At 40.4% G+C, this 25,092-nt stretch overlaps 1 protein-coding gene across 2 annotated transcripts in view; it reads left to right on the plus strand.

The window, feature by feature from the left end:
• The window catches only part of tmem178b (transmembrane protein 178B), a 106,248-nt gene extending 81,730 nt beyond the window's left edge, over positions 1 to 24,518 (plus strand). For both annotated transcript variants that reach the window (XM_046379503.1, XM_046379504.1), the window contains exons 4-5: positions 18,937 to 19,074; positions 23,096 to 24,518. In XM_046379503.1, the coding sequence (XP_046235459.1) occupies positions 18,937 to 19,074; positions 23,096 to 23,346 (389 nt within the window). In that variant the 3' untranslated portion in view covers positions 23,347 to 24,518. The remainder of the gene's footprint in view (positions 1 to 18,936; positions 19,075 to 23,095) is intronic.
• Positions 24,519 to 25,092: the final 574 nt, after the last annotated feature.

Genomic DNA, 25,092 nt, shown 5'->3' on the forward strand with positions numbered 1-25,092 from the left:
GTTTCAGTCTCACTTACAACAACAAAAATAAACAAAAGGATTTTATTAAATGCCATCAAATTTGCTACACCTCTAGGCATCCACACCCTTAACCTTTGTCATTTCAGTTAGTAATGGCTGGGGTAAGGCTTAGATGTCATGCTTTCCAGGAATTTTGAGGTCCAGCCTCCCTTGTCTAGCACACTGTCTAAAATCCTGCTGCCGATCATAAAAAGTGTTTTGATTCAATAACCAGCCACAGACTGCTGTCTGACTGTGACATTATGTAGCAGGATATCTCAAATACTGGTAAAAGTTATTGACCAAAGTTCAGAATCTGAAGACTCAGATGAAGAGACCTCAAGTCCATTCATCTGGTTTTTAAACCACTTATTCTTTTTGTTGGGCACTTATCCCAGTATGCACTGTTGAGACCTTGTATGTTTTGAAACATTATATGTTACTAACCTACTAACCTAACTAACTACTAACTTGCTAATGTAGGTTTGTCTGTTGGTCCACCACGTTGGTCCATCCATGGAGCCTAGAGAATGAATCCTAACACCTTGGTGATCTGATTTGGTGTATAGAGTTTTCCTCAGTGCCACAATCAGTTTGACATTTTTTGGTTTTGAATAAATTAGGAAAAAAAATATAATCAAAACTATCTCAAAGACTATCAGGATGAAATGTTAGACTATCAACAAAGTGATTACAAAAACCCTGAGAGGGGCATGAATTTTTGTAATCACTTTGCTGACATTTCATTTAGTACCGTCATCATTGGGTCAAAAGTTCAGTTTTTAAATACTGACTAAATACCTGCAAAACGAATGCTTGATCCACACTAGAGGATTTTCACATCTGAACTGATTTTAAAAACTTGGGAAAGCACAGACAGAACAACATAATTTTACTGATTTTTAATATGATGAGAACTCACACCAGAATATTCAGTCAGGATGCAAGACCACATTTGGTGTTCACACTATGTGATGTCATTGTGTGATTCTCATGATGAAACATTACTCCAAAAACATGTAGGCAGATGGTCACCATCAGCTGGTTGTGTGTGCTGTTTTGCATCTTGCATGACACATCAAACAAACACCCATACTGTTGCAATAATTTTGTCCTCCTTTTCTATTGTCCAACTCAATCTGGAGATTTTTGGTTTATGCATGTACCGTCCAATTTGTGATGATACCTGGTCAGCGCTTGCTTTCATTGGATGCTATGGGTTTCTTTTCAGTATCCCAGTGCTGTTTCTCTCATACCACAGGATTTCAAGATGTAAATATCAAAAAGGTTTTGAATTTAAAATGTATTAACCCCTCACACTTCAGGATCTTTTGGACAGATAATCTGTTCAGATCAGCCATGAATTGGGGACACTCCTGCAATTGCTGCATATTATGCCTTTAAATTATGACTGTCTTAGAAGTATTTTAACAGGTGAAGATGGCATCTATGCTGGATAAAGTTGGCTGCACATGTATAGTACCAAAAGCACTTCACTGTATCAACTTCAGTCATACACCTCCACATGAATGCATTGTTCCTGCAGTGCACATATTTTCAATATTTCTAAAAAGAATTTGATTTGGCTAGGCCAGCCAAAGAAACTTCGAGTCCCCATGCCATGCCATGCCACACTTCAACACAATAATGATTCCATGTGAGTTTGAGCTGCAGTGTCACTTGGACTCCCCTGTTATCCAGTAACACTCAGGTGAACCGTTAATGGAGAGCAAAAGCAGGAGACCTCTTGGAGGGAAGAAAATTATGGCCCTTTAGCACTCACTTCCTTTTTTGCCTGATACATAATTATTTCAGACCAATATATCTTTTTCTCAAAGTGAATGGAGTAGCCTTAGCAGTTCAGCAGTTTCCTGAGCTGATGATTACTTGGGCAAAGCAATGACATGAACATTTATCAGTGATGGTAAGAAGAGTAGTGTTACCTCTAGATGAGTGGAAATATCATAATAATGATCACTGGAACAGTACCGCGACAACCCCAAAGTCTGAGGCATCCATTTCAACAATAAGCTGCAGGGAACAATCAGGTTTGATGAGCACAGGAGCAGACGTGAAATGTTATTCAAGTCAGGTGAATCCCAAAGGTGATTTTAGAAGAGGTCAGTCTGGTTAGAGGAGCTGTTCCACAGCTGTCGTTTTTTATGAACTAGCCATGGAAATTTGAAAACCCTAAAAATCTTTGCCGCTGTTTTCTGGTCAGAGGTTGGGGCTAGTTGACCACTACCTGAGCTCTTTCAGGATTGATACGGATTTGCCCTCTCTCAATAACATAGCTTAGAAAGCTAACTGTGGAGGCATGAAATTTGCACTTCTCAGCCTTGATGAATAAGGAAGTAAGAGGGAAGTTTACTTCTTGACCTTACACGACCCGCGTCATAGGCTACTGCATTACCCAATGAAAATAGAGTTTTGGTGTCGAGCCCCCTGTACAGCCCTGTGATTGACAGGCTGCAGTCACCCGCAACCCTGAACGGGATAAGCGGTAGAAGATGGATGTTTTACGACGGCAGAATTATTCATTACTTATTGTGTTAAGAAATGTCAGCTAAAATTTGTCTGCGAGCCAGATGCAGTCATCAAAAGAGCCACATCTGGCTTGCGAGCCATAGGTTGCTCTAGAGTAAATCAAACCACTCACCAGATTGTCAGGAGAGGAATTATGGATATAACAATGATCATATGATCCCTCAATTCAATTCAATTCAATTCATTTTTATAGTGCCAAATCACAACTAAAGTTATCTCATGACACTTTCCAGTTAGAGCAGGTCTAGACCACTCTCTGTCTATAACTCAGCCTGACTACAGTGCTGGGGTTGTTCTTATTTTCCTTACTTAATCCTGAGTAATAGGCTACTCTGGCATTCTGTAGGGCCTTCCTATATAATTTGAGTCGTGCCAGATCAGGCGAGATTCCCCTAGTTTGGTTACAGCATGGTGCTAATCTATTTTGCTTTATAGATTTTTTTTTTTAGGGTGGCAATAAAGTCAAGTGTCGTTCTCAGTGAGCTTGCAGCACTGTCAACAAAAAGATCAGTTTGAGAGGGACTACAGTTAGTATGAGACTCGTCCTTAGCAACAGAGGGTTTGGTTAAACCGGGAAGTAAACGTCGATGGTATCACTATCATTAATAAATCATATAAATATTATTATAATTAATATTAATAAATCCCATCTTAATAAATTTTGCTACAACACTATCCCTGATCTTTTCTCTATCCCACTATCAGGTTAGATTATCCCTGCAATTCTCTTAATTGCTGGTCAAGATTTCCTATCAACTTGGTTGTATGACAAATGATTGAATTTAATTCAGATTTTCTGTGTATATGTTACACTAACACAAGAACTAGGACTCACAATGCAGAACACACACAACAAGAAATGCTAAATGAAACAAGTCTCTTTAATGTGAACAGGAGTAGGATAATATTGTAGCGAGAAATAGAGTCCAGAATATCACTGTGTCTGAGACCTGAAGGCAGATATATCTAAAAGATGGTTCCAGGAGGCAGTCACCCTGTGGAAATTCAGAAATGGTCTTCTTAGGAGGGTAAAATTTCATGAGGAGCTGGAGCCAGATGTGGTGGAGGAGACAGAGAGAGGATATGGACCTGTGGCATAAAGAAACAAGTGTCACCACAGAAAGACTGGTACAAGAGGATAGCACAAAGATACTGGCCTGAGGCGTAGTACAAAGGACATGGAACTACACAATCTGGCAGAGAGTGGAGGAATGATCCAGTCTTTAAGTAAGCAGAAGGGGTGTTGTTGAGTGGATGAGTAATAGCTGTGCAGGTGAGTCAGCAGAAAGCTCAATCAGGAAAACCACACCATGCTTGAGACAAGAAAGACACACAGAAACAAGGAAAATGGACAAATAGGAACAAAACATGAAGAAGAGGCAAAACAAGAGAACAAGGGGAAAAAATAGTGACATATACCTTTAACCCTAACAGTATATTCAGAGACTCACAAGGATAAACCCTCTGATCTTTGCTTGTGCACCAGAGGCAGATTACCTCTCTTAAACATCAGCTTCGGTGATTAAGTTTTTGTTTCTCTGAGACGGCGATATAATTTTTAGCTGGGGTTTCATTAATGTTTTTAAAGTGAGGAAAGGAATCATTACGTAATTTCCTCTTTCTACTCCTGCCTCTGCTTTAACCCTCAGCCCTGTACATCCCTTCTAAATGATCAACACTCATTTCCATTCTTGGGGCATCTCGAACTGCAGATAATAATGGCTTAGAGCTTTTACGATGTTTCTCCCTTACGCCATCGTCCTGTTCTGCCTTTGAATTATTCAAGCAGCTTTCAGGGTCCAGACCACAGTGTCGCTCACTCAACTTGGCATCAGTCCAGGAAAGATTAAGAAAATGTTCTCTCAGAAAGTGCTGAGTCACACAAGCCTTGTTTTATTGGCAGTGGCCGGGGAGTGGACCATCAAAGGGGCCCACAACAGCCATTAACACAGTGCCATGCAAAACAACAACGTCTGCACAGTGATTGGCTGTCAGCGCCTCTGTTCCTCTGAGCTTTCAGGCAGAGAATCAATGTGTCTGTTAGCAGTCAAATGTGTCACACACAGTTTGGTAGGCAGGGATCACCTTCCTGGGGCATCAGATGAGACAATTTCCATTTTCTCTTTGCCAGTAGGTTTTTGTCTTTATCTTATGATCATCATGTTCTGAAATATGAATGAATCCAGTAGAGGCTGCTGGTTTTCATCTCTTTATACTTTGGTTGGAGTTTCTGACCTTGATAAATAGAAAACATTTCCCAGCTCATACAGTTGTTATCAGCCATTTAAGCTGGTAAAATAATTGAAGTGCTGGATGACTGTGATTAAGATCCTGTTGTGATTTTGAGCAGATTCATCATAGTAAGATAAGATAAAATGAGATAAGATAATACTTTAATGAACCTCAGATAAGAAATTTAAGTATTGCAGCATCTCAGGACAGAATGAGGACAGGAACAAACAGGTAACATATATATATAAATATGATCATAAATATGATGTATCGGATACTAAAAATAAAGTAAAAACTTACAAACTTAAACTTCAAACATTATTGTCAGTATGTTTTACATGCACCAAAATTTTTGTCTGCATTTTAACACACATGCAACACAATACACTACATGCAGTGAACAACAGGAGTAGTGAGCTGCCATGTCAGATGCCCAGGGAACAGTTGGGGGGTTGGGTGCCTTGCTCAAGGGCACATCAGCTGTAACCAATGGAGGAGGAGAGCATTAATCTTTCACTCCCCCTCCCACCCAAGTCTTTTCCTGCTTTTCCGGGAGAATCAAACAAGCGATATATATATAGGGGCAGTGGTTAGCACTGTTGCCTCAAAGCAAGAGGGTTCCAGGTTCGAATCCCGGTCTGGGCCCTTCTATGTGGAGTTTGCATGTTCTCCCTGTGCCTGCGTGGGTTTTCTCCGGGTACTCCGGCTTCCTCCCACAATCCCAAAAACATGCACATTAGGTTAACTGGCTACTCTAAATTGCCCCTAGGTGTGAGTGTGAGAGTGTGTGGTTGTTTGTCTTTGTGTGTTGGCCCTGCGATTGACTGGTGACCAGTCCAGGGTGAACCCCGCCTCTCGCCCGTAGTCAGCTGGGATAGGCTCCAGCTCCCCCGCGGCCCTGACGGATGGATATACAGTATACTGTATATATGTGTGTGTGTGTGCTGACAATCACTCCGGGGCCTGGAAGGTAAGGGTCTAAGGAGAGTGTTGTTCTGTCTGTAATTCCTACACTTTGGTACAGAGAAAAATATCTGCACAACCACAGTTGCTGGGTTTGTCATACTGATCCTGAGAGGATAAAATGTTTCTTTGTAAAATGTATGAGATTTCAGTCAAACATGCTGTGAATCCTTGTGTTTTACCGTGTATGTCCCTTCATTCCAAATATATCAAAAGGCACATGAAAGGTTACATAAGTCATGTTACACTTGGTTATAAATATGGCAAGTGTGAGAAATGCAGTAAGAGCTTTTGAGGCCCCTGCTTACTATTTCACATCCACAAGCTACACCTCAGAAGGCTGAGGTTTGTACCTTTTTCCAACAGTCTGAAAAGCACTTTCTTTAGGCACTGTCAGCCTTAATCATGACAGGTTGTCTTAATAAGACAGAAGGTTTCGATTCCCACTACAGACATTACAGTTATATACAGCCCTGACACCTGACATAACTGTGAGCTTTCTTCTCATCCTCATGCCAAAATGTCAATTTTTAGATCATCTAAATCTAAATCTAATCTAAATGTCATCATTCTCATGACATATTCTCAAATTTGTTGAACATTTCGTGTCCCACTTGCTATAAAAACTTAATTCTGTTAAATATCTTTGCGGTGAAGCACTCTCTAAGCCAATATCTAGGCTTTGATTATTGTATGATACATGAAGATTTATGGATCTCTTCTAGTGCCGTGTCAAAGGTCTGTCAGAATTCTATCTCCTGTTGCCATGGACACAGTGATGGACAGCTGAGAAGAGCACGCCACTGTAGTAACACTGCTATACATCAGCAATCCTGCTCCAACCAGCAGCTCCACAGGAACCCTTGTGTCCAATGTTCTCAAGGAGGCAGCTGTCAGAGATAATTCCCTGTCCGTTCTTCTTGTCCCTCTCCTCTATATGCACTCAGCCTGTTCCTCAGGCCCCAGTGTGCTGCAGGGGTGCTCACACTGCCACTAACTGACTCACCATGAAATCACCCATATGGTCCCGCGCCCCATAGCTTGGCTTTGGCTCAATAGAAGCCACAGGGTGTATTGTGATTGCTTCCTCAGCAACAGCACTTATGTTTAAAGACATTTACTCTACTCTTGCTGCTGCTAACTCATTCCACCCCCCACCCCCTTTGCTATCTTGCATAATTAGATTTCCCCACTTCATTGTCTTCCCCCGTAGTAGCTGTTGACATGGGGTAATGAAATAAAGCTCTATTCCTCCTCCCCAGCTAGCTATGGCTGCAGGCAGCCTCTGTGACAAGACTACAAGCTTAGAGCAGCAAAACATCAGCAAATCTCAATCTCACTCAAACTTTCTCCTAAAAAATTAACAAGGGGAAACAATGCATTGGACAATACAGTAGGTTGTATCACTTTTAGCTCAACATGACCAAACAGACCTGAAACCAAGATGATGCTGGTCTGGCCAAGTCCACTTCACCACTCGCCACTTAGCTGCTGAGATCTGGAAAAAGTTTAACCTTGCATATTCTATAGAGGTAATAGCCTCCAAATAAGGTGGTTTGGGAAATGAGTATGAAATGAGTTGTACTTCTATGGTGTGTGTTATACTAGTTTTCCTTGCTTAGCTAGAATTTCTATATTTCTGCATGAAACATCAGCAGATTTTCACACTCAAATTACCCAATAAAACATATGTGTAAGTTGTAATAGTATGTGACCTTCCAGGATTAGCATTTAATTTGAAGGTCAAATTAGAGTTCATTCAGAGGTGTGTCCAATCAATTGCATGGGACTCAGGTGTCGTTCAGCGCTCTTAGAATCGGGGAGTCAAAGTCTGATCTTCACACCAAATGTTTGTGGAAGTGTATGATGGCACAGACAAAGAAGCTTTCTGAGGACCTCAGAAAAAGAACTGTTGTTGGTCACATCAGTCTGGGAAAAATTACAAAATCATCTCTGAAGAGTTTGGAATCGACAAATCCACAGTTAGACAGATTGTGACAAATGGTGGAGATTCAAGACTACTGTTACTCTCCCCAGGAGTAGTCGACCAACAAAGATCAGTCCAAAAGCTACACATGTAATAGTCTGAGAGGTCACAAAGGAACCCAGTGTAACTGCCAAGCAACTGAAGGCCTGTCTCACATTGGCTGATGTTGATGTTCATGAATCCACCATCAGGAGAATACTGAACAACCATGGTGCTCTTGGCAGAATGGCAAGGAGAAAGCCGCTGCTCTACAAAAAGAACATTTCTGCCCGTCTGCAGTTTGCTAAACACCATGTGGACAAGCCAGAATTATTGGGGAAATGTGTTGTCGAAGGATGAGACCAAAATAGAGTTGTTTGGTTTAAAGGAGAGAGGCCATGTTTGAAGAAAAAATCCACTGCATGCATTCGAGCATCAGAACCTCATCCCGACTGTGAAACATGGAAGATGGTATTATCCTTGTTTGGGCCTGTTTTGAATTATCTAGGCCAGGACCACTGATGTTTTGACTCATTTTTGTGCAGAAATCTAGAAAATTCTAAATTCTGTTCAGAACTGACAGAACTGATCCCTGTCTAATGTCCTGTGTTTCCGTGGAGACTGTCTCCTCAGTGTCATCTCCATGGTGTGGTCTTTCTCTTGTGTTTCTCCACTTATTCAGCAAACTTATTTTGCCTCGACTGTTTATCCACCTCAGCCTCTCCTCCTCTTTGTTGTTCCTTTCCTACAGCATTATGCTCCTCATTCTCTGCAGCAACAACATTAAAAAAAAAGCAATCAGATTGACTATACCCTCCACAAATGTATATAATTCAGCCATTTATGTTCAACAAACTTGCAAGCAATGGTCACTCCTCGCAGAAGCCAGTGGAAGTTAGATTCCTTGGAACTGAACTGATTAGGTGAATTAAGTTAATTTTCAGAGGGCGGCATAGTGATGCAGTGGTTGGCACTGTCACCTCACAGGAAGAGGGTTTGAGGTTTAAATCCCAGTCTGGGCCCCTCTGTGCAGAGTTTGCATGTTCTCCCTGTGACTGTGTGGCATGTGACATTAGGCTAACTGACTACTCTAAATTGCCCCTAGGTGTGAGTGTGCGTGCAGGGTTGTCTGTTTCTGTGTGTCAGCCCTGCGATTGGCTGGTGACCAGTCCAGGCTGTACCCCACCTCTCGCCTGTAGTCAGCTGGGATAGGCTCCAGCACCTCCGCGATACTGACAGATAAGCCATCTAGAAAATGGATGGATGGATGGAAAGCTTTTCAACGTGAAACTGACAAAACTCGCTCTACAAAATGCCTGCACATATTCCGGGTGGAATCCAACCTAATTTCATGCCACAAGTTCCCACCTTACAAAAGTTAGCCAATCATCGTTGGGCGATGTATCGCTCTGACAATTGCGTTGAATGCCCTGTGGCTGTGTGGCATTGTTGTTGTCTCACACCAAACAAATATATTCAGGTCAGTGTGACGAGCCATTAACCTGAACAGTTGAGTTTTGTCAGCAGATTGTCATTGTAAATGTGCATTAATAAAATATAATGGTGATCTGTTTTACGTTGCTTATGTATGTGGCCACAAGGCTTTATGCATATGGGATAAATGAACGGGAAGAATACAAATGAAACAGTGAGCAGACCAGGATAGTCATATAGAAGATCATGTCAGGCTATAAGAGAATTAGCACTATTTGCCCAGGTCAGTCAACATTGAGAAGATGAAGTGCTCCTTTTCTTATTTATCATCAGATCTTACCTCCCTCATCCTCATCTCTCCTGTCTCTCCTTCTGTCAAAGAATTGTCTTATATCCATCTACAAAAGTAATTCATTAATGTTTTCATGAGTATAAGATCATGGTTCTATTTAAAAACGTACTTCTGTCACATCTTGTTACTATACCTTAAAACTGCAGTCAGTTTTGCTTGCCAACACATGGATATGCGCATTATAATTTACGTGCTCCTGGGTTAAAAACTATGTTGCAACACTTTGGAGTAGGAAAAACATAATCTCTTTCTCCAATATTTTGAATCTAAGTTAATGCACTACCAATTTTTTTGTTGAAAATTTAGTTGTAGAGATTTTACTGGGACACTGCACATAAATACTGGGGCACAAAGGGGTCTGGTGACACGCATGCTGAAGGTTACAGACAGGTTTTGGACTAACGTAAGCTGCCATCCAGACAATATCTTTTCTTAGGGCGTTGCTGCTTATTCAAGCAAGACAAAGACGCCACATTCTGCAGATATTACAACGGCATGGCTAAGAGTAAAAGAGTGCAGGTATTAGACTGACTTGCCTGCAGTACAGATTTATCTCCCATCAGTTTGAACCGAATTTTATCAAGTTGCTTTTCTGGGGCTTTCAATAATATTTCATGATCTTCATCAGTTTCAGTGATTGGTTCAGAAGTTAAAGAGTTAGTTAGGAGTCAGGACCAAAATTTCCTGCTTTTGTTGTGTTTGTCACCACACAGTGGCTTCTACAGTGGCCAGTGGAGTGTAGCACAGCCACAAGACATGTAGAGTTGCGCTGAAAGGCTGTCTGGGAAATGTAGGACTTGAGGTCACTAACTAAAGCAGAAATAGATAAGGCAGATGTGAATGCACTAAAAAGTAAACTGTCCCCAGCCTCAGGTGGACAATATCCTTCAACTCACTGCCGACTGAAAACATGTCCCAGAATTACAGTGCTGTGCTCCTGTACTGTATAATCTAACAATGTGGAAGCATCCAAGCCAGCAAACTGCAAATTAACAGGAAATCTTTGAGCTGATACAGACATGACTTTTTCCTCTCTCTCTCTCTCTCTGAGAAAATAACATTTCCTCACAGGCTCCAAAAGCCATTTCCCTTTTATGAAATAAAATTTCACTGGGCCATTGCTCCTGAAGCAGAGAACATAATTAAAAGGGAACTGCAGTACAGAGCTGAACAATGGAACCTATTAAGCAACAGAAAAAAGCAGACAGACAACAGTCTGTTATATGCTGATACAGTAAACAAATGAGCACAGTTATTATCCACAGTTATTTCCAGTGCATCAGTATGCACTGTGAGTCACTGATTGTTCTGATCGTCTGTATCTTTTTTTGTTTATTTCAGTCATTCATGTTTAGTTCCACTTTTTTTTCTTAGAAGCACAGAATCTCAACAATTGCCACAACTTAAATGAGACAGAAGAACCATGACAGCTGGTTTCACTAAAGGACCATTAAGTGGTCTTCTATTGTCAAAAAACAAAATTCAGCAGCATTTTAAAAAAAACCTTTGGCAACAATAATGGTGGCTGTAAAGGACAGAAATCCACAAGTCACATCTTCATAGAGAACACACTAACACCTTTCATATAGCAGATGCAAGTATGGCACTGATCTGTGTGTTCTACATGTGTTAATCATTCATATGAGACAGCTTTAGACATCTTCACTTGTAGCTTTTGGCAGACTCCATTTTGCAGTACAGTTTTACTGCATTTCACTGTTACCTATACAATTACAATGAGTAAGACTGAATAATTACCAAATACAACATTTAGCTTTCTGTCATAATGATACTCTTCTTATTATCCATATACAAATCAAACTTATAATGTAGTGAGCTTGGATCAAAGCAGATATGAGTCAAAATGAGTTGCTGAATGCAAAAATTACATGAAAAATTAACACAAATAGACGTGTAATCAGGGGAGGCCAAATAAAGAAATAATAAATGAAAATAAAATAAGCATTAATATTTTTCTACTGACCTGTGCTTTAATGCAATTTTGGTGTGGTTTCCAACAAGTTTTAATCATTTTAATAGTCAAAATCACTGAAATCCTGTATTTCCTGTTTAAATACAATGGAGAGATGAGGGGTAAGGCAGCACCATGCACCACCAGCACCTCCCCTCAGGTGGCGCAATCCCTCACAAAGTGGATTGAGCGCGTGCACTTGGCGCATGCTTGTTGTTATTTCTCTGTTTGTTTCCAATATCCTGCTTGAAGACACTTTTATTATACATCTTAATTACCATAGCGTTTGGTAATATACAGTGAACCCTCGCTATATCGCGCTTCACTTATCGCGGCTTCGCGGGTTTTTTTTTTACAGTGCTTATATTTTCCACGCTTTTTTTTACAGTGCATTGTGCTGTGAATCCTAATTGGCTCCGGGGCTTTACTGTATATAAGTGAAAAAGTTGATATTGTTGATATTGACAACTACCCATAACGATGTTCTTCTCTCGGGGAAAGACTCCTGCGCAGCCTTCAGTGGAAAAAGACGCTACAGCGCAGCGGAGTCAGGACGAAGAGGCACAGCTGGACGGACTGTGAAATACGCGTGTGTGAGAATAAATCCTGTTTTATATCATAGTTTTTGTTAAAAAAAAAAACGTTAATATTTGTATTTCTTAAACACATTTTAGGCCTGAAAACAAGTTTTGATGTTTTGTTTCATTCTATAGTACAATATTGCATTGTAAAATAATAGTAAAAATAAAGATATCTACTTCGCGGATTTCACTTATCGCGGGTTATTTTTGGAACACAACCCCCGCGATAAACGAGGGTTCACTGTATTTCACATATGTGTGTAATATTTAAATCTTGTTGATCAGACAAAAATCCACAAGTAAAAAGCTTGCCGTGAGGCAGCCAGTACCTCTGCCTCACAGCCGGGGGCGATAGTGAGCCTGAAGGTTGAGAGTTTAATACATGGTTTTGCTAAAGTTAAAACAACAACCAAACAATACACTGTTTTTTTCGCTAGCTTGCCCGTTTCTAAAACATGTTGGACCACAGTTTTTACATGGTCAAAGTGCAAATTGAAACGGTCTCTTTTTGCCAATACCTTCCTGAAAAAAGGACTGGAGAGTTTTTATATTGATTCATTTTATTCAACACCTTTGAAATCTATTGCCTGTGCCTTACCTACTGAGTATACCAAACTCAAGAAGCGAATTAAGCAAATAAACCAGGTGTGCCGAGACAAATATTTCAAAAAAGGGGGCAGAGCAACACTCATGGAAATCATACAAAAATATGTTGTACCTGGATCAATAATAAGAACCGATAAGTGGAGGTGCTACATAGACATGCCCAAATGTTACAAGCATCAGACTGTTTATCAGTTGTTTTTTTAAAAAGCCTATAAGTGGAGTACATACTAATACTATTGAAGGAAATTGGTGCCCGTTTCAAAAATACATTCCTAATCGCTGGAGAAAAGGGCTGGCTGACTTTAACCACGGCCATGGATAAAAGAAATGGAAACGAATTTACATTTATTAAAAGGATTCTCTGAATTTATTTGCACATTCTTCTTTTTTTCTTTTTTTTCATAAAAAAGAAAAAAAAGAAAATTTTACTTACTCCAAAATTTAGTCCTGTTAAGAACCCTTTCACCTGAACTGTGGAATTGCAAGAGCAAATATGCTATGAATGTAAAATTCTTCCAATGAATTGTGAATTTATGCAATTTTATAAAAGTCAGTGCCTCCCCAGCTACAATCCTCACCGCATGTCACTGCAAACAGTGCACCAAATGATACAACAGACACAAGATACTGACAGCTCTGCTTCTTTCTATTGTGTTCCTCCTCATAGAGAATGTTAGCACACGCACAGCTGGATGAACCGTATACCCTGGGATATGTCCATCACTCATTCCTTTCAAACGTCCATGAGTTGAAATGTAGTCAGATACTGAGGCACTGGTGACGTCTGACAGCTCCAGCCAATACACACACTTGTCTATGTTGTCTGTCTGAATTTTGACTTCCCCAAGAACCTATCTGCGATCCACAGACCAAGACAGACAGGCTGACACCTGCAGCAGTACATCAAACTGTGCATCAGGGTTTCACACATCGCTCAATGAGGTATCCACATCAAACCTGACAATGTTCAGTCACCCATAAACAAGCTGTATGTAGGGCAACGGGTCAGCTGTTGTGTTGGAGTCAGTCATCACCAGATATGCTGTGGCAGGGTTTGAACACGGGATGTCAGACTCAGCCACCAGCCTTTTACCAGTTTTTCCATTCATTACCTGTTAGTGATGCTGCCACAGTTTGTTTTGTTAAGTAAAGTCAAATTTTCATGTGTCTTAGCAGATTCATCCTACAAAGCAGATTACAAAATGGTGTTTTGGAGTAAAAAATGGTTTCTTCCTTTTAATTAGTTCATAACACTAACCTTTGTGCACCTTAATTCTTTGCACTTTCCACCATACAATTATGCCCCGCAAGTGACAAAAGGTACATTTGCATCATTTGGCATTATTGATTAAATTACTATGCTACCTTTTCATATATTTTTTTCCTTGTTGGTTGGTTGCTGCTGCATCAAGGACATGATCTGTGACCTACATGAGAGAGGGCTCTGTGCTCTGTCAACCCAGGACTGCTGCTGGTTGCTGAACATGGATCTCTGAATGTCTATGTAGGTTCTCAGTCATCCGGGTCATGGTAGTTAAAGTGCTAGAAGCTAAGGCAACCAGATTTCTTTTAGGTTGCTGAAGATGTTTCACCTCTCATCTGAAAAGCTTCTTCATTTCTAAAATTGGTGGGGAGTCTTTTCAGCTGAGATGTATTTAACCTCTAGTGGGGTTGTCACCTTGAGGGTGGTCCCAAGGATCGTTGACACCTTCTGCCATCATGTGAGTTGTTAGGGTCACATGACCTAGGTGAGTGAGTCATTTTCCTACTCCATCGTGTGAGTTGATAGGGTTCACATGAGGGCCAGTGTGAATGGGGGTTAAACTTTACTACGGATCTCTGAACCTTTTTGTTTCATTCGACAAATGTGCTATTTTAAATGGCCTTGCTAACTATATTTGTTAAAACTGTTACACATTCAATTAAATTTTCAATTCATTCATCCATCCATCCATTTTCTATACCGCTTATCCATCAGGGTCGCGGGGAAGCTGGAGCCTATCCCAGCTGACTACGGGCGAGAGGCGGGGTACACCCTGGACTGGTCGCCAGTCAATCTCAGAATTTTCAGTTCAGTTTAGTTATATAGCGCCAATTCACAACAAAAGTTATCTCATGACAGGTGCAAACTCCAAGTTTTTTGCAGCTCACTAGTTGGCGCAGAATGAATGGACTGTGACCCCTTGGTTAAGAATCACTGATCTACAGTTTCAGTACTTCTGGTATTATTGCTGCTGCTACGCATCTTTGTTTGTGTGCTCTTCTCTCACCCCCCCACCCCCACCCCCCATCCCCCTCTCCCTCTCAAGTTCATACTCATGCCTTACTGTAAAGGTCAGAGGTGACCATGGTTACAGAGTGTGACTGACAGGCCACTTGACAGGGAGTTCCATATGGGCTTCTTCCTCATGAAGTCATGCAGAAACATTGGCATCTCAGTGAGTCAGAGACAGCTTGATGACAGTCAGCCTGAAAAAAGTGCCTCCCCATGTGATTATTATATTTCTTCTGAATCATTGGAAGGAGTGAAAAAAGCTTGAATTAAGCAATATTATTTTTTCACATTAAATATTTCATGGTTAATTTTGGACAACTGCAGTAATTTTATATACTTACTACTAAGGACAGAAAGCTCATGTAATATAAGTTTTTCATTTTCTTGGAAAATTGAAAATTGCAAATTGCAATGTCTGTAAGTAAAAACAATTTCTTCTGGGGGATAAATAAAGGAATCCTGATTTTGATTCTGAAAAAGTTAGTATGTGTTATGTTTCAAGGAAAATGGACCCAGAAAACTATACAAATGACTCAAGGAATAAACCAAACACAGGGAACACAGGGAAACAGGAATACACCAAAAACAGGGAACACAGGGAAACAGGAATACACCAAACACAGGGAACACAGGGAAATAGGAATACACCAAACACAGGGAACACAGGGAAACAGGAATACACCAAAAACAGGGAACACAGGGAAACAGGAATACACCAAACACAGGGAACACAGGATAAACGAAAGGCAGAAAACAAAAGAAAGACAGCCAACAGAACATGGAAAACACAGTGAAAGAGCAACAAAAATAAAGATAAATCTGTACAGCAACACTGAAAACTTGCAAAAGCAGAGATACACAGAGCACTAAAGAAACACAGAGCAGCAAAGAATACAGACAGTAGGGAATACAGCTCACGCAGGGAATGCAGTATAGGCAGGAAAATGCAGAACACAGGAATGGCAGGGCGCAAAGGAAACACAGAGCTCACACATGAAAAGTAGGTAAAGCAGATAAACTGACAAGACACACACAGGGAGTATTTACAGTCAAAAAGGAGAGTGGACAGGTGATAACAATCTGGGTGGGGCAAACAATCAAAAAAAGGAGGGAACAGATAAAGACAGGAAGTGAAAAGTTAAACAGGACACAAGAGAAAAAGATTTACAAAATAAAACAGCAAATAAACTGTACAACTCCAAATCCTGACAATATGTTGGACCTATGGCTACCCACTAGCAGAGATTTCAAAGCAGGTTTGCCAGACTCCATTGTGGTTTCGTAAACTGCATTGCATCATGAGGTTGCTGTGATCGTCTGATTCTGATGCTGATGTGTTTACACTGTAGATAGTTTAAAGCCCATCGTGCCTCATGCAGAAACAAAGGGGAACCTTGTGCATCTGGACGAGACAATAAGGGAGATTGGTGGTATCTGACGCCATAATTACTTTTTTTTCATGCCCACCAAAAAGGACATTGTGACTAATATAGTGTAAAATGTCTTAAGTTTAATGGATTTTCACATTAAGGGGTTTTTTAAAAAAAAAAAAAACAACCAAACATGTAAGGTAGGTCTGTGTTGCTTTTACTCAGATTTTGTTCTTTAAAAATATAAAGAATATCCAAGAAAGCCTTTTAAGTGTTAAATATCTGTATTTTGTTTTACAGTAATTTAGAGATCTGATGCTTCCAAGCAGACTGCGTTGCAGCCCAAAGCTCAGATACGACACATATTGTTAGTTCAGGCAGAGCAGTATTACTCAGCTCATACACTCATGCCAACGTCCTTCCTCAGCCAACCCTCCTCCTTCTTTGCTAGGCTTTTGTTATGGCTAATTTTCTATCTGTTCATGCATGTGTGTATTAAGGAGATTGCTTCTCTGAGCAGGATCCTTGTAGCTTCTCTGATTCTTTGAGAACTCCCTCAGACAGTACAGACAAAATGTATAACCATTTGCTATAAATGATCAATTTCTTAACACAAGGATCTCTGACTCAAATGTTAGTCATATATACCATGACATCAAACATGTTGGATAGTATCTATTTGGCTACTTCCAATTATTATTTTTATTTTAACGATCAGCTAGATGACAATGTGCAATGTAAAAGTGTCACCAGATGAACCCCATATTATGTCAGAGTTGTGTTTAATGCTTGTTTCACTGCCCCAAGGTAATAGATGAATTTAGTTTTAAATAATACTATATATTGTACTACAATCTGTGCTTTTATGGGGAAAAGATTAACAATGTAATTGTGTAATTTTGGTTTCTAATGCTGGTTTTCATGATGTTATAGGTTCTTCTATGAAAAAGTAAACTAGTATATTAATGTTACTTTCATTTGAATTCATATCATCAAGCAAATAATATATATATAATATATAATATATAATTATCTCATGCTCCGCCCCAGCCCAGACACTGACCGGCATACTCCATTCATCCATTCGCAAAAGCAAAGATGGTGATAATCGCAGCGTGAATTATGTTGGTATAACTTTTATTTTACATAATCGTACAATAGATTTATAAGACATGACAAGTGCAGGACTTTGAAACAATTCAAAAATGGTTTTCATTCAAAGGTATTCATTATCATCATTGTTCTCTGTATCAGTTTCATTTAAAATTAGTAACTACAGTACACAAGCAGTAATTATTTAACCTTAAATATATCTCATTTACACACTGGTGTTGGCAGACTTTTACTGCCTTACATTCCCGCTGGAGATTTGCAAGTTTTACAAGCTGTTGTTTTTTTGTGATTCTTGTAACTGCTTTCATTCATTCCCTGTTTACTGTGAAGTTCTGCTGTTTCTGTTTGCATTTTTGTTACATCAAGATTACAAGATTTTTTTTAAAAAATTGCTTTGAAGACTTAATGTGTTTACTATGAAGTCAAAAGGATGCTCTAAATCCATCATGAAGGTCAGGTATGGGACACCTCAATACCGCATGTTTATATTATCCAAACATAGAGAAGCAACTGAGACCCAGGACTGACCTGTGGCCAGTGGCCAGGCTGCACTGCTATTTATAGTTTTCATGGCACATCTGGCCACCCAGTCAGATGTTTCTGTGTCGGATGTTTAAGAAGAAGAAGAATCAGCTTTATTGACAGTATATATATTTTTACATACACACACTGAATTCGTCTTCTGCATTTGACCCATCCTTAGTTGAACACACACATGCAACACCCGGCAAATTACATGCAGTGAAACACACACAGGAGCAGTGGGCAGCATCAAGCGCCCAGGGAGCATATTGGGGGGTTAAGTGCCTTGCTCAAGGGCACATCAGCCAGCTAATGGAGGGGGGGAGCATTTTTCGGATTAATCACTCCACCACACCCAAATTTTTCCTGCCCGTCCTGTGGGGGAATCGAACCGGTGACCCTCCGATCACAAGCCGCTTCTCCAACCTCTAGGCAACTGCCCACTAAAACAGTTGTTATATGAACTGATAATATGTCAGATGTGTGTTTTCAGCTTAATGGAAGAACACACAGAATAATGCATTAACAATAGGAATCAGGTCAACAGTGTCAGGCATCATGTTGGAATAAACACTGACTAATTCTGATTTTTCAGAACAGATTTCTCTTTACTTTTGAGTATAGCTGGATGTGTGGAGCTGGTTTGGTGGAGTGGGATTTTTTAAACACTAAACCAATGTCTCAAAATTCATCATCCATATACTTTTCATGAGAACTGGACCACTTAGTCTCTGACTAACGCTTATGGTTTTTATGTACTGGAATGGAATCCTGTTGTACCAATGCAAACAGGAAAGACAGAATAAAAATGTATGTTTCAGCAGGCTGGTATCTGCTGTGTTAGAAAAATGAGATGTGAGAGGAGATTTTCTGACAGAATAAATATGTGTACATCATTTCCTCTATCCTGAGAATAATGAATGAAATGAAAATGAAAAGTTGAATAAAATAGAAATATAAGATAAATAAAAATGAACTTGATGTTTATCCTGTGTTTTCTTAGACTTGAGGCGAATGACTGCAGGTTTCATGGGCATGGCGGTGGCCATCATCCTGTTCGGTTGGATCATTGGTGTGCTTGGCTGCTGCTGGAACAGAGGCCTCATGCAGTATGTGGCTGGCCTCCTCTTCCTCATGGGAGGTGAGACTCACACATACACACACAGTACAACCTGATTTTCACCACCTCATTGCTCATTCTAATACAAATTAAGAAGACTCAAGAAGCAAATTATTTATCATTTATGTAGTGAATTTTGAATTCTTTAGTCATTTCTTTCATGATAATGGGCTCCCATAATTCAACATGGATGAATATATATTGCTACTACTAGAACTGGTAGCAATATTTTTTTTTCTAAATGGTTTGAAAGGAATGGTTTAGTGCATTTTCTACACACTCAAAGTGTGTGCTTTGAACTTCAGAATTGACCAACTCGAAGCTTGTCTGTGCTTGACCCATGTTTACCCTTTTTAAACCTTAGCTCTTTAGGTGTGGTCCTTATGACCATTCCAAAGACACGAAAAAAACCATTTAGCCTTTACATAAGATAGTCATCCTAATGCTTTTATTCCTTTCAATTGTATTTATTTTTAGTGACATTTTGCTTTTGTTGTATAATCGATAGCGATGATGTGAAGATGTTGAAGGAGATCTCAGCTGACGCCGTCTTGCTTGTATAAGAAGTTTATTACAAGAAGCGTAGCATTAAATACATGCATGTGAGTGGATCCAGGCCAAATGAAGATCACACCACTGAAAGGTCTCTGGTCATATGCTTATATAGGGTACTTGTTTACAACAAAAGAGAAGTATACATCTGGAACTCATCCAATGACCTCAGCTTTCCAAGAATCCCAGAGAGGGGGAGAAAAGACCCTCTCCTCATGCAATTGATACCTCTGTAGAGTTGGGGACCCCTACTAAAACATTAACCATAATGAACTGTAGACACTACACTTTCTGTCATTTTTTTTGTCTCCTTATTTTAACTTTAAACCTTTTTTCAAAGATGCAATATAAGGTTTTCTTATTGTGAGCTGGCTGAACAAAACCTGAAACCCAAATCAGAGCTAATGAGTGTCATGACCCCCGTTTTCGGTGACTCTTAAATGATGGGACAAACTAACACGATTACAAATACATATTGTTTTTCAATACTTGGATGAAAATTCTTTGCAGTCAATGACTACCTGAAGTCTTGAACCCATGGACATGACCAAATGATGAGTTTCCTTCTCTGAGATGTTTTGCCAGGCCTTTACAGTAGCTGCCTTCAGCTGTAGCTTGTTTGTTTTCTGCCTTCATTCTTGTCTTCAGTAAGTGAAAAGGTTGTTCTGCTGAGTTGAGATGAGGTGACTGACTTGGCCAGTGAAGAATATTTTATTTCTTAGCCTTGAGAAACTCTTGAGTTGCCTTTGCTATATGTCTTGGATCATTATCCATCTGTAATATGAAGTGGCATCCTATCAATTTTGCAGCATTTGACAGAATCTGAACAGAGAGTATAGCCAAATGCATTTCAGAATTCATCCTGCTTCTTTTATCAGCAGTCATCAGCAGTCTTTTATCAGGTCATCAATAAACACCAGTGACTCGGTTCCATTGGCAGCCATATATGCCCATGCATCACGCTGCCTCCACCATGTTTGACAGTTGACTCGGTATGCTTCAGATCATGAGCTATTCCCTTCCTTCTCCATACTTTTCTCTTCCCATTGGTCTTCTCTTGATTCATGATTGTAGACTCTGACAATGACACATCTACCTCCTCAAGAGTGTTCTTGACTTGGCTTGAAATTGTGCAAGGGTTTTTCTTCACCATTGACCGAACTCTGTGGTCATCCACTTTAGTTGTCTTCTGTTGTCTTCCAGGCCTTTTGGTGTTACTGAGCTTACCACTTAATTCACTTTTTATTTTTAAAAAAGAATGTTCCAAACCGTTGTTTTGGCCACTTCCAGCCTTTTTTGCTGTCTCTCTGATGGATTTTTTTTCTTTCAGCCTAATGATGGCCTCTTTCACTTGCATAGACACCTCATGTTCTGTTCCAATAAACAGCTACCAAATGCAAAAGTAACAGTCAGAACCAACTCCAGACCTTTATCTTCTTGAAATGTCAAGCCACACCTGGCTATCTGCTTGTCAGCCATTTGTCCCATCGTTTATGAGCCACCAAAAGTGGGGTGTTTGTATAATGGCTGTAATTCCTAAATTGTTATTGCCACACTTATCAAACCCCTTTGAATTAAAGCTAAAAGTCTTCACTTCGCTCATGTCTTGAGTGTTTCATTTCAAATTCAACGCGGTGGTGTACAGAGGCCAAATGCCAAAAAACTTTTAATTGTCTCAATATATACAAACCTAATTATATTACAACAAAAAGGAACACTGTTGCTGCAAATGTGGCAAGTGAGGAATGCTGGGGAAAATGCAGATCTAGAAATTCCTAAGTTTATGTTGTTATTCTACTGCTCACCCTCAGCACCTCCCTTTTATTTCTAATGTGACAACTGCATGTTGTTGAACTCTTAAACTTTAAGCAAGATCCAGCAGATTTAAACTATTATACCCAAGAACAGCATTTGGGTCTGACACTATTCCATAATGAAGGCTATGTGGATTTCACTTTAGGTTTTGGCCAAATTAAAGTAAAATTAATTTTGAATTGATTGAATATTATCTGTGAAAAATACCAAAAAATTAAATTAATCAATTGAGTGAGGCTGTATTAGCTGTAGTACCTGTAGCTGTAGTGTAAAACAGACTTTGCCGCAAAGCAGGACCAAGAATAAAAATAAAATATGAAGTGGTCTATAGCTGCTGTGCCTTCATCATTCTTTTAGTGTATGGGTAATATGCTGTTTAAAATTAGAAAAGTGTTAATTGTTAATATTGACTGAAGCAATCAGCAATTTCAAAAACAGCTCAAGAATGTCCCAAGAACTGCAACAACAGCCTGCAGAATTCCCAGATCCCAACCTGATCGAGAATCTGCTGGAAGAACCAGAGTAAGCCGAATCCACCCTCCCAACCTCAATGCACAGGACCCAAAAGATCCAACACTCTGATGCCAGTGACCACACAATACCCCCAGAGATCCTGTGTCCCTTGCCCTGACAGATCAGAGCTGTTTTGGCAGCGCAGTGGTATTAATGTTGTCATTTGGCCCTCCCTGTACAGGGCATGAGTGTTATGTGACCAGTCCAATTTATTGTTGAGGTAAACACGCAGATACTCAAAACTGTCCACCAGCTCAATGTCCAAGCCCTGGAAGTTTACCGGTGTATGTGGCTTCTCCGGAAGTCAATCACCATCTCCTTCGCTTTACTGGTGTTTAAGCACAGGTGGTTGCACTCACACCAGTCCATAAAGTCCACGATGACTGACCTGTACTCAGACACACAGCCAACAATGGCTGAGTCGTCAGAGAACTTCTGGAGGTGACATCTGCTGGTGTTGTAGGTGAAGTCCGAGGTGTAGAGGGTGAAGAGGAAAGGTGAGAGCACTGCTCCCTGGGGCCCCCATGCTGCAGACCACCACCTCAGACACACAGTTGACATACTGTGGCCTGTTGGTGAGGTAGTCGATGATCCAAGCAGCCAAATGTCCATTCATTCCTGCTCTCTCCAGCTTCCTTCTCAGCAGCACTGGTTGAATTGTGTTGAATGCGCTTGGGAAGTCAAAAAACATGATTCTCACAGCGCTCCCAGCACTCTCCAGGTGAGTCAGCACCCGGTGCAGCAGGTAGATGACAGCATCATCCACCCCAATGTTTGGCCTGTAGGCAAACTGCAGCGTGTCCATCGCTGTGCAGAGGATGAGCCTCTCCATGGTCTTCATCAGGTGGGAGGTCAAGGCGACAGGCCTGTAGTGGTTTGGCTCTTTGGGGTATGCATTCTTAGGAACCGGAACCACACAGAAGGTCAGGGAACCCACAGAGTCGCAGAGCTCCCTGAATGAGCCTGTATCTCTAAGTGCTTCCACTGGTCCAAAATAAACCATTCATGAGATAAAGTGGATTATTATTAAAAAATTATTAAATTTCCTGTGGATGGTACTCAGTGGTTTGGTGGAAAGTTCTCCTTGTGATCTCCTGGTTTTTTTGTGTGCAGGAACATGAATTGACATTTTTTCCATCAATATCTTGTTCTATCATTTCAGGAACCTTCTGCATTATCTCTCTCTGTACCTGCGTTGCCGGCATCAACTTTGAGCTTTCACGCTACCCACGGTACCTGTATGGCCTGCCTGACGACATTGGCCATGGCTATGGCTGGTCCATGTTCTGTGCATGGGGAGGCCTGGGCCTCACCCTCATCGCAGGCTTCTTCTGCACCCTGGCTCCATCTGTTCAGCCGATCCCCCGATCCACCTGCCCCAAGTCCAGACAGGAGAACGGCACCGTCTGCTAAAGCTGTCAGCCATGAGAAGACTAACTGAACCCATAGACTAACCACAAACAAACAGAGAAACTGCTCCATTTGTTCATCTGTCCGCTCATCTCCCGTCTCTCCTGGTTAAAGATTTTTTTAAATTTATGTGTGTGTGTTTAAAAATGGGTGTCTTAATGATCTGCTATTTTGAAAATAACAGAAAAAAACATAGGAACTAAAGAAATGTTATCAAAAATTTGAAATTCTAATTGTTTTATTGTTATGACGCAGACACTGGACCATGACCATAAAATGGTAAAGGAAATTTGGGAAAAACTAGATTGTGGATGGTAAGTGGTTATAACAAAAGAGGGCGAACTCCAGATGGGAAGTGCCTCTATTAACTGTGACTGTGGAGATCTCAGTGACTCAACACTATTGGAGTAAAACTATAAGATTGTTAAGATCAAGTGAAAATGTTGTGGAAGTTCCTCATGGAGTTGGCCTCTTGGAGCCTCCTGTGGGATAACGGAGCAGACATGAAACTGTGTGACATACTGAGCTCGGATCATGTTTGTGGCAACCTGCTCACCTCAAGTGTTTCAGGTCCCTCCAGTTAGTTCGGACGTTCAGGCAGCAAGAAGATGAAAGATCTCCACTGTTGTACATAACTGTACAGAATATACCAGACAAAAGACAACCAAGAACTTTCATGTTGGACCATTTTCATTCAGGTGTAGGTGCATTCCATTGTGTCTGATGATCCCATTTAGCATTTTATACATGCATTCCACTATTGGTCAAAGTGTATTTCCTTTCTACTGGACCCATCATGCCGTGAACAAACTGGTGACTGAGCGTTCTTTCAGAGCAAATGTTGTGTTTGTTTGATTTTTCCCATTCTAGTCATAGAGGTAAATGTGTGTCTGTGTGTCTGTGTGTGCGTATGTGTGGGAGGCACTGTTTTGCAGTCTCTATCGAAAAAAGTTGTAAAAATGATCATAATGACAAAGTGGAGCCCTGCCTTGTGGATGTATAAAGACATGAGCTTTGATGAACAGAAAGACATAATGGAAAGATGTAGTATCCTGTTTAACCCAACTGAGTTCTGCCTTGTCATCTTTTCTACAGCAGACACACAGATAAAGTGTGATTATGAAGAGTCTTTTTAAAGGGGGTAACATTTTCAACTTTGTACTCTGCTGCCCTGAGCAACTTATTACATCTGATGAGTACAAGCTTCCTAGAAATCTATGAAGATATGCTGTTTTAGAGCACACAGGTTTTCCTCCAGCTCCAATTTTTTCTTTCACCAACAACCAAGATGTGGCAAGGCTTTCTGTGTAAACAGCACAGTATCAAAGCACAATATTCAAAAGGTGTCCCCTTACTCAGTCAAAAGATGTCTAGACTAGAAGAAAAGAAAAGCTCAGTGTCCTCAAGGCCATGGCCACCAATCATGAGTCACAATACAGAATAACATGGGCTTGAATACTTCTATGCACATTCGGGAGGATGATCATAATGCAATAAACAGTCCATTTAATCTCTCAGCAGGACCAAACAGAGCAGTTATTTGTGCAAGCCATGACGGGAGGCACAGACATGCAGACATCCAACGATACAAAAAGGAGACACTGAGAGGTGGTGAGACCACAGTCGATGTGAGTCTCCACTGGAAACCAGTTTCAAAAATCCAGAAACAAAACCTAAACTGGTTTAGATCACCTGCAACAGTTGGCTCGTTTGCAACCTATCTGATAATGAGACTCATTAACTGTCACT

This window comes from Scatophagus argus, chromosome 22 (assembly GCF_020382885.2).
Source record: "Scatophagus argus isolate fScaArg1 chromosome 22, fScaArg1.pri, whole genome shotgun sequence".
Lineage (NCBI taxonomy): Eukaryota > Metazoa > Chordata > Actinopteri > Scatophagidae > Scatophagus > Scatophagus argus.